This window comes from Myiozetetes cayanensis, unplaced genomic scaffold, assembly GCF_022539395.1.
Source record: "Myiozetetes cayanensis isolate MyiCay16 unplaced genomic scaffold, myiCay2020 scf27, whole genome shotgun sequence".
NCBI lineage: Eukaryota > Metazoa > Chordata > Aves > Passeriformes > Tyrannidae > Myiozetetes > Myiozetetes cayanensis.
In genome coordinates this window covers 6,435,295-6,444,695 of record NW_026087488.1, presented here as the reverse complement: position 1 = coordinate 6,444,695, position 9,401 = coordinate 6,435,295, and the positions used below count along the sequence as shown (strand labels likewise).

The following is a 9,401-nucleotide window of genomic DNA, read 5'->3' as shown; positions in this document are numbered from 1 at the left end:
AGGACAAGGGGGAATGGCTTTAAACTGACAGAGGGCAGGGTTAGGTGGGATGCTGAGAAGAAATTACTCCCTGTGAAGGTAGTGAGGCACTGGCACAGGCTGCCCAGACAAGCTATGGCTGGCCAGTCCCTTGAAGTGTCCAAGACCAGGTTGGGTGGGGCTTGGAGCAAGGGAGGTGGCGGAGTCAACGCCCCTGGTGGTGTGTAAGGAAAGGACTGGACGTGGCAGTCGGAGCTCTGGTGTGGCGTGGTGCGTGGTGCTCGGTCACAGGTCGGGCTCCATGTATTGCAACCTAATCAGTGCTTCTGTGACTCTATGACCATTGGCGGCGAGGGCTCCGAACTCCCCTCACGGCGCCCCCCCCCCCCCCCTTCACGGGCCCTCAGCCAGACCCGCCATGACGGGCGGGGAGCGTCGCGCGCCGTGACGTCACGGGGGGCGGGGCGCGGCCAGGGCTGGAACATGGCGGCGCCCTCGGCCCCGCGGCCGCCCCGGCCCCGCAAGGAGCCGCAGCCGCTCGTCATCCCCCGCAGCGCCGCCGAGGAGCAGCGCCTCCGCCTCGAGCGCCTCATGAGGAACCCGGTGAGGGCGGCGCGACCGGGGAGGGAGGAGGGGGGAAAGGAGGGACAGTGAGATCCCCCCACCCCCAGGGTCCGTGAGGGGAGGGGGACGCCGGGACCCCACAGTGCACCTCCAGGGTCCGTGAGGGGAGAGGGACCGGCACGCCCGCCCCGGGGTCTGTGAGGAGAGAGGGGCTGAACCCCCTCCCTTCCTTCTTCCCGGTTCCACGAGGGGAGACAGATCGATATCCCCCGCCCTTTCCTCCTCTTTGGGTCTTCGAGGGGAGAGGGACTGACACCCGCCCCACACACCGGGTTGTCATGTTGGGAGAGGGACTTTTCTGGGGTGCTGTGAGGGGAGAGACCCTTCTCTGGGGACCCGGGGGAGGACTGGCTCCTCAGTGCTCTCTGCCCACTGGTCCTTCGCTCTTCCCACTGCTTTTAATGACCCCAGTTCTTCTAACTGGGTGCTTCGATCCTTTCCCGAGGAGGTGTTTGCCAGGAGGAGACTCTCACCCCTGCCCTGTGTGTGCCGGAGCAGCTGAGATGTCCCTGCACCGCGTTCTTCCTCTGACCTTGCACCATGTGTTCTCCCTCCCCTGCTCTTCCCTGTCCTCTAGATCTGGCATGGAAGGTGCACAAATGCCTTTCATCACTTCCCAGACTACTGGTAGTGGGAGCAGACTCAGCTCCCGCGAGTGCTTGGAGGTGCTGACATGCTTCCACCTGGTTCCCATACCGAAAAGAAGCACAGACACTCCTAATCCTCCCGGGGTTTGTTGACCTGCAGGCCTGAATGTGAGGGACAGAGAGGATCCCTTCTGATTCTCCTCTTCTGCCTGCTCCTGCTCCCTGTGCCTGAAGAAATGGCTGCAGCTGTGCTCCTTCTGAGATCTGTCAGCTGATGGAAGAGGCTGTTGTCAGACATGTCCCGCCTTTCAACAATGTGTTAAAATTGCAGACTTTGCTCCTAGAAGATACTGATGGCTGGTTGGTTTGTTCTTGCAGGAAAAGACTGTACCAATCCCCGAAAAACTGAACGAATGGGCGCCGCGGCCTCCCCCGGAGTTCGTTAGAGATGTGATGGGTAAAGATTCTGCTCTTCAGATACCCCCGGGGTCAGCCACATTTAACTCAGAAAAGTGCTTAACAGGGGGGGACAGAGATGGTTTTCCTGTTGCTCATTTTGCTGGAGGAGAGAGGTGTGAAATGTGCTTCGAGAGTTGCTTTTTCGAGTTTTATTTGGTTCTCGGGTCCCGCTTTTCTGCCGGTAGTCAGGATGCAAAGTGAACAAAGCCCGTGGCACTGCAGCACGTGGGCTGCCTGCAGTGCAATACGCTGCTGCTCTGGTGATGACATGTAAATGATGATAAGTAAATCCGTCTTTCCCACTGATTTGAGAGCGCTCTGGAAGCTTACAATTATGAAGCCCTTCTTCTGGCTGCTTTGAGCCTGGGTCTCAGGCACGTGCAGCAGGTATGGTTGTGTGTGGTCAGGCAGGGAGCTGGCAGCTGTGCGAGGAACCTGACCCAAATACCCTGCTTATACTTTACTTTTACCTGCAGGGATTAAATACAGTAGTTGTGGTATAAACTGTGTCTGCATGTAGAAGTTCTGTCTTTCTTTCGGACCTTCATCCTTCATAGAGGTTGACTTGTTCTTATCTCAGAATAACTGATCTTGCCTTGAAGTTTTTATACACTTTGGAATAAACTCTTCTGCTTATTAGAACTCCCTCATGGCTTTTTCAAATAGCTTTGCTGTGTGCTTGAGTCAAACTGTCTTGTTTTTCTGGGAGCACCTGACATGCTGGGATTCTGCTGGTATCAAGAGCACCCCTGTTGCAGACCCAGCTGCTGTGTTTTAATTAGGTGTCTTTTTTTGAGGCTTGTATTCCTGTGCTTTGCCTTAAAAAAATGGCTCAGCAGACAGAGGAAGAGAATGGAGAGTGATGTTGAAAGCTCCTGTGAGACTTCAACATGCAGGCTGATGCCAGGAAGAGAGAGCTGTGGGCATTTCATCTGTGTGAAGAAACAGTCAGAAACTGTCAGTGGTATCTGTCTTGCGTGGGAAAGTACAATATGATGGGGTTTATCTCCTTTCTGTTGACCTTTATTTTTTGTGTGAGATGCTGAAAATCAGTCAGAAGCAGCCCCAGCAGGATGTTTTAGCTCACCTCTGCCTGGTAAGAGAATGGGGAGTATATTTGATGTCTGGTTCTTTGCCTGTCTTGATGTGCAGCTAAGACTGGGCTCTCCAGGGGGAGTAATCAACCAGTAGGACCTGCAGTGACCGATTGCAGTGTGGTTTTGCAGCTCTCTTTGGGTTTTGGCTGTGAGCAATTTGAGCTTATATAAAACAGTGACACACTCTGTGTGTCGCTGGTAGCTTTCAACTTACAGTGCCCTTCTCATGTGTCCCATCCCTCAGCATCTAGCTGTAGTTATGTGGGAGAATCTATACACATTCTTTCCTAGCAGACTTACCTGTTCTTCGCTGCAGGTTCCAGTGCTGGAGCCGGGAGCGGGGAGTTCCACGTGTACCGGCATCTCCGGCGGCGAGAGTACCAGAGGCAAGATTTCATGGATGCCATGGCTGAGAAGGTCAGCACAACTCTTTATAGTTCCCCCCACCCCTGAATATTCGGTGTTCACCGCAAATCTGTGTTTTCTTTGAAAGTCATGTACAAATAATCCCGTTCTGAGCCACCCCTTGTCAGAGGAGTCTGTAGGAGTGTGTGATCCGTGGCGTCTGTGTCAGTACTGAAACATTTGGTGCTTTGTGTCAGACATGCTCCATCTCCTGTGTTCCCTGGGGTCCTAGCACACAGTAAGACACGTGAGTGTGTGTGTTCTCAGGTTGGCTTGAAAATGCTTTAAAAACTAGAAATCCTTTCTATTATCACTGTCTTGCACAGACAGAATCAAGGCAAGTGCCTGTGCACAGAGTTCAGATGTTTTTTTAAGTTACAGTCGAGTAGAATGGCCTCTCCTTCAGAGAACATTATTGTTATACTCTCTCTTGGCTGAGTCCTTTGATTCATATGTTAATGTTTACGTCTCCAATTATTCACTTGTTTTTACTGACACATTCATTAAGGCAGAAGCCCAACCTTCCTCACCTGTTCTGGTGAGGATTCCTCCCTCAGAACATTTCAATGTTTGGCTCAGGCTGCAGGTTAAAAGCGCTGTCTGTACAGCAGTCATCCCTAAGACATGGCTTTGTATAAAGAAACCAGACAAAATCTGGCAGAGCTCCCTTCTGTATTTTGCTAAAAGATTTTTCCCTAAAAGGACATGACTTTTAAAAGAAGTATTTTAATTTAGATTGTGACCAAAGTATGACGTGTGATCAATTACAGCAAAGACTAGATGAGGAATTCCAGAAGAAACTGGAGAGGAATAAGATGATTGCAGAAGAGCAAACAGCAAAACGCAGAAGGAAGCGGTAAGGGCAGATTTTTCCCAGGAGGCTTGACATGGAAACCCTCACACCCTTGTGCCTCATCTGTAGCTGCATGCTTTGGATGAACGCTGTCATTCTGTGTCTGCATCTATCAGCTGGGAAGTCTGGCTGTGGAAATTAAATTTGTCAGTGTCATTGTTTGGTTTTTAAAGGTAGCTGTAAACCTGACAGGCTTTGCTGGCGTGGTTTGTTCTCGGTGCCATCACTGGCAGGATAACTCGGGACTGGTTGAGCTGCTTTTGCTGACTCCGTGGTCTTGACTGCAACGTGCCTTACTGCATATTTGTTGTAACAGTGTCAGGAAAGGTTTGTGTTTATATCTGGCTTAAATTAACATCTGAATCATCTGATACCAAGCAGCTTCAGTGCAAAACTGGGTGCTGCTTAGTGGATAGGCCACTTCTGCCTGCAGGTCAAGTCTAGTAAGTTAAATGAAAATATTAAAAAAAATATTAAATCCATCTTGCTCTTAAAATCTGACACAGTGACACAGTTACAAGATTGATGGTCTCAAGAAGTAGCCTGAACATCATAGTGCAGTGATACAGGAATTTAAATCCCACTGTCTTTATCCATCACGTGTTTCAGAGATAGCAGAATTTCATGGCCCGGCTCTTTCACAGGATCTGACCCTGAGCAGCCTCTCCCTTGCTGCTTCGCATCCTGTGGCTGAGAGCTGCTGTGGAAAGGCCTGTGCAAAGTGACTCACTGCCATTAACACAGAAGTGCTCAACACAAACACTGTTGCCATCTTAGTTTAATTTACTGTGGTCCAACAGATGGCCACCAAGTCAGATCTGGCCTGCTGCCTCTTCCCTGACTGAGAGGGAGAACAACTGTTCCAACAGCAGATGCTGCCTAAACACTAACACCTCCTTGTCCCCCTTCTACAGTCTAATGGTGCAGGACCCAAGTGGTTTTGCTCTGTAGGAGCCCCTCTAATTTCCCTCACCACCCTTCTCTTCTGTCCTGACCTAACAGTACTTGGCTCTCTCTTTCAAGAGAATTCACTTATGGTGGTGAGAGAGGAACATAAATCCCAGGCTGCTCTGCCCGTGTCTGACATTAACTTGCCTGATTGCCTTTTCTGGGCAAACAAAACTGGGTTTTATGAGCAGCATTTCCCTCTTACTGCTAGTGTTATTCCAAGGACCCAATATCCCGAGGAAGTACAGCCAAAGAGGAAGGTCAAAGCATACTGCACTATATTTTTTAATTTTTTTTTTCAATATAAGTATATATTACTGGTGGTATTTTTCCCCTAGTGTTCAGTTACAGCAGTCTGGGTTTTGACACCATTTTCTCTTTTTTTTTCATTAGCCTAGGTAGCTAAAATATAGGAGCAGTTTCATTTTTGTTCCATTTGTGTTCTTGGAGATTCTTGTGTATCATACAATTTGGGTTGCAGTGGCATCATGGAAGACGTAAAAGATCCATTAGACTAAAATCAACCGAGAAAACTTTCTATTGATCATGTGCTAAGTTTGCTCTTGCTGAATTTTCAGTTAAGGCCAAATTTAAATTGAACTTCTGAAATCAGCTTTTCCGATATGTCCTTTATTAGGGTATGAACATTCAGAAGCTTTACAGTGTAGGATTTGTCACAGGTTCTTTTCCTTTGCTTTGCAGCCAGAAGTTAAAAGAGAAGAAGCTGCAAGCTAAGAAAAATAAACTTGAACAAAAGAAGCAGGAAAAAGGTCAGTGAAATTTATTTTTCTTTCCTCAAGACTCAGTTCCCTAATTGAAGCCTAGAAGAGTTTTTTCCACCCTCCCACCCCGAGCATTCTCAATACATGGATTGAAGCCTGAGCCTTAAGCTTGTTATTTTAGCTAATGTTTCAAAATCCTCTTTGAAAGCCATCTATGTTGAGATTTAATCTTACAAATAACTTGGCTGTTTGTGAATATTTTCCCTTTATTAGGGGAAATTTTGGACAGCAAACATTGGAATCCGATTTGGTTGTTTGTGGATGTTTTGCCCCAGCTATTCTGACAAACTGCAGATTTAGAACATCATCTGCTCAAAAAGGCAGTATTGTTCAAGGCTGTGCGCTTTTTTGATGTATATTTTGAATGCTTATGGAGAAGACAGGTGGAAAAAAAATGCACAGCTTGGGCAGCAAGAAACGATTGTGTGTGTAAGAAATTGAGCCACCTTGGTGCCATCTGTTCCACACAACTATTTTATTTGCATAGAAATAAACATGGGAAACCTGACTGCCTCTGTCCTCCTGCAGTCTTGAAAATTAATGTTCAGCAATGTCAGTGTAACCGTTTGCTCAAACTTTTGTGTATTGTTGCTTCTTTTCAGTGAGTTTATTTTAGCTTACTCTTTCAAATAGTTGTCCTTTGTGGATTAGCTCACTAACTGCAGTAATTCTTAAAGTTACAGCAGTTGCTGGTAATTCTGCTGGAACAGTGACTTGTCTGACAGTTCTACCTTAATTCTGCTTTGCTTTTCAGAGTTGGATCTGTTTCAGCTGAACCATTGCCAGCCTCCCATGTAAACACGGGAGGACAAATTACTTGTTAGGTTAATTTTACTTGTGACAGCAAGTGAATGTAGCAGAGTAAGTTTTTTGGGTGTTTTGTTTTTGTTCTGTTGGGGTTTTTTTTTAAGCTACTCATTTATCACTTGTAACTAGGAGGAGGATTTAAGGATGAGTCAACATAGTTTTTGTTCATTTTGAGTGAACAAAACAGAATACCCATCCCTTTAGGGAGTGGCTGGGAGAGAAGAGAGCTGGATCAGGGACTGGCACTGCTGTGTACCAGTTGTGAGGCTGGAGTGGTTTTGTTTGGCACAAGTTCCTGAAAGACAGAATCCAAACTCCCCTGTCTTTATTACATGTTTAACTCTTTACAGTTTGTGGTTCTCTTTGCAAAATAATAATAATAGTAGTAGTAATAACAATGATAGTAATACCAGTAGAGACAGAAGCCCCTGATAGCCATCTCTATTCTCTACTGAGAACAGCCTTTTCTTTTTCTAGTTTTGTGTGCCCTGATTGAGATCTGAGTTCTCCCAAATGAAGTGAAGTGCATTTGTTGTATGTAGTAGGCAAGCATTTATCTTCCTTTTTGAATGGATTAATGAAACCTCTGAATTGCCATCTTTCACCTTTGTTGTAGTAAATACATTCACAATAAAGGTTGGCAGTGAATCAGGTCAGCTGTTAAAGTTGCATTATTGTACAAACCCCTAAGACAAAATGAAAGTTCAGAACTTCACCACGCGGTGGCATCAGACCACTGATCCTAAATCCAACGTGTAACTGGTCAGGACGTGAGCTTGACTGGGCCTGAGGAACAGTAAAGAGCAGAAAAAGGCAGATTCAGGTCCCACTTGATGCTGTACCTCATTTTCATGATTGGTTATTTAATTTCTAGTAAGTGTTTTCTGGTCTTTTAGCAGGCCTCACGAGTTTTCTGTGACCCTTGTTAACCTTAGACACATTTTAATGGATTCCTGTACTTGCAGTATAGCAAACAGTCTGTAAAAGTTTATGGCAACCTGTGGAGTTTGTCTGTCCTTGGAAAGGTGTAGGAATATACTCAGTCTTGTCCGTGGCTTCCCAGTGCTCTGTAACAGTACTCTGTAATCCTTGAAAGTTCATGCCTACCTGCAGAGGTTGGGAATGAGGTAATCCATCATCCCCGGTGTTTGACTACCTCTCTTTGAAGAAATAATGTTCTATAGGAGGTGGACTTGGTAACACTGGAGGTAAGGGAATATTTCTCCAAGGGGGAATTTGATATTCTGAGCTCCCTGTCTCTGGGTGGAATGAATATAACCTGATACATGTTTCCTGAATATCTGGGACTGCTTAGTTGTGAGATATTTAACAAGGAAGACACAGGGGACTATGTTATCCACCCGTGCTAATTAGCATGACCTAATAATACACATTTCCTTAGCAGCTGGGACTGTTTTGTTGTGAAATACTTGAGAAGGAAGACAGGTGGGAACACCTTATGGATTCACCCTGTTTGTGTTTGCAGAACCTGATCAATCCCAAGAGCAAGGCAGCAGCGAGGATGACGAAGAGGACAGCAAGGAGGAGGAAGAGAAGGAAGATGACGCTGAAGAGCCAAGTTTTGTGATGGGAAGAGGATGAGGCCTTTCAGGGACAGCTGGAAACACTGTTCATTGCTTTATATCCAGGAGCATGAAAGCCTTTCATCTCAGCCAAGCAGAACCCATTGGCCGTACGTTACATCTGCTTAACGGGGCATGGCCTTCACGTCACAGGCCCGAGAGATAATGATAGAGAAATGCCAAATAAGAGATTTTTTTCTTAATTGCTTGTATAACTGCTGTGCAGTCTGCTCTAAGTTTGCTCTAAAGAGTCAGCCATAAGTCTCTGTGACCCTGGAGTTCTTTCTAACGTGGCCCAGAGTGTTTTTCTGTCTGAAAGCTAAAACATATCCATTACCATTTAAGGGAAATATTACTGTGAAGGCTACGTATTCTACTTATGGCGGAGCTGGTAGCAGTGGGATACATGAATCTAAGGGAAGAGTTCAACCTGAAGTAGAAAAGTGGTCTGTAGCCAGACTCTCCTGCACTGTGAGTGTTCTGAATTTGGGGTTTTGTATGGGGTCATCTCTAACCCAAAGAAATCAGTTTATGTTGCTAGACAAGTTCTATAGATTTTTAATCGGGATCCCTTTTTTATTGCTAAAACTTTTCCCTATTGCTTTTCTTCCGTGTTTTTTAAATTAATAAAAGGGATGTGTTGGATTGTTCTGTCTTCTATTTTATTTTTTTTTAAGAGGATTTCAGTAAAATAAAGAGATGCTTACAGGGCTGCAGAAAAGGAGAAAGAGATCAAGTGATTTGGCACACGTGAAAGTATGGAAAAGGTGTTAGCTGCATGCCACTTAGTTTTTGCTTTTGGACTGGAACAATGTATTTTCCCAAAGATTATGTCTGTAAAGCCTCCAGATCCTGTGGTAGAAAGGCTTGGAATGGAATCATTCTGCTTATGTTACAGCTTCATGTAATGACACCTGCCTTTCTCTCTGCTTGAGCTCTCTGCTTTGCACTTTGGATTCCCCAGGAGGAATGATAACATCTATATATACATTTACTTACTGGTGCTTAAATGAAAAGCATATGCAGTGGTAGTTTTACTTGTAACTTTGATTGTTGTCTTTTCAGTGTATCTTTAATTAGAAGTGCCTGCTGGCTTTCAGACGTGCTCATCCCAGAGCCTTGCATCCAGAATGTGGTGCTACTTCTTCTCAAACCTTGGTTAATGCCAAATTATTTTAAGCAAAAACAGTAAAAAGGGAGGATCTCTTTTTAGATTTATCCTTTGTTGAGCAGTGCTGCCAGAAATCCTGCATTTTGTCTGAGCTGGCTTTATGTAA

The 9,401-nt window shown here is 45.7% G+C and overlaps 1 protein-coding gene across 1 annotated transcript; it reads left to right on the top strand.

Annotated features, from left to right (window-relative positions):
* The first annotated feature begins 439 nt into the window (after positions 1-439).
* PRKRIP1 (PRKR interacting protein 1) lies at positions 440-8,771 on the top strand. Its single transcript, XM_050321576.1, has 6 exons — positions 440-582; positions 1,569-1,647; positions 3,063-3,163; positions 3,922-4,007; positions 5,655-5,722; positions 8,028-8,771. Exons 1-6 carry the CDS (start codon positions 463-465, stop codon positions 8,141-8,143), a joined length of 570 nt encoding a protein of 189 aa, XP_050177533.1. The 5' UTR covers positions 440-462; the 3' UTR covers positions 8,144-8,771.
* The last annotated feature ends 630 nt before the right edge of the window (positions 8,772-9,401 follow it).

Bases quoted from the DNA above. Each gene is read 5' to 3' on its own strand.
- PRKRIP1 (XM_050321576.1), top strand. From the start codon at position 463: ATGGCGGCGCCCTCGGCCCCGCGGCCGCCCCGGCCCCGCAAGGAGCCG. The intron at 1,648-3,062 runs GTAAAGATTCTG...TCTTCGCTGCAG, and splicing joins GTTCGTTAGAGATGTGATGG to GTTCCAGTGCTGGAGCCGGG. The intron at 4,008-5,654 runs GTAAGGGCAGAT...TTTGCTTTGCAG, and splicing joins GCAAAACGCAGAAGGAAGCG to CCAGAAGTTAAAAGAGAAGA.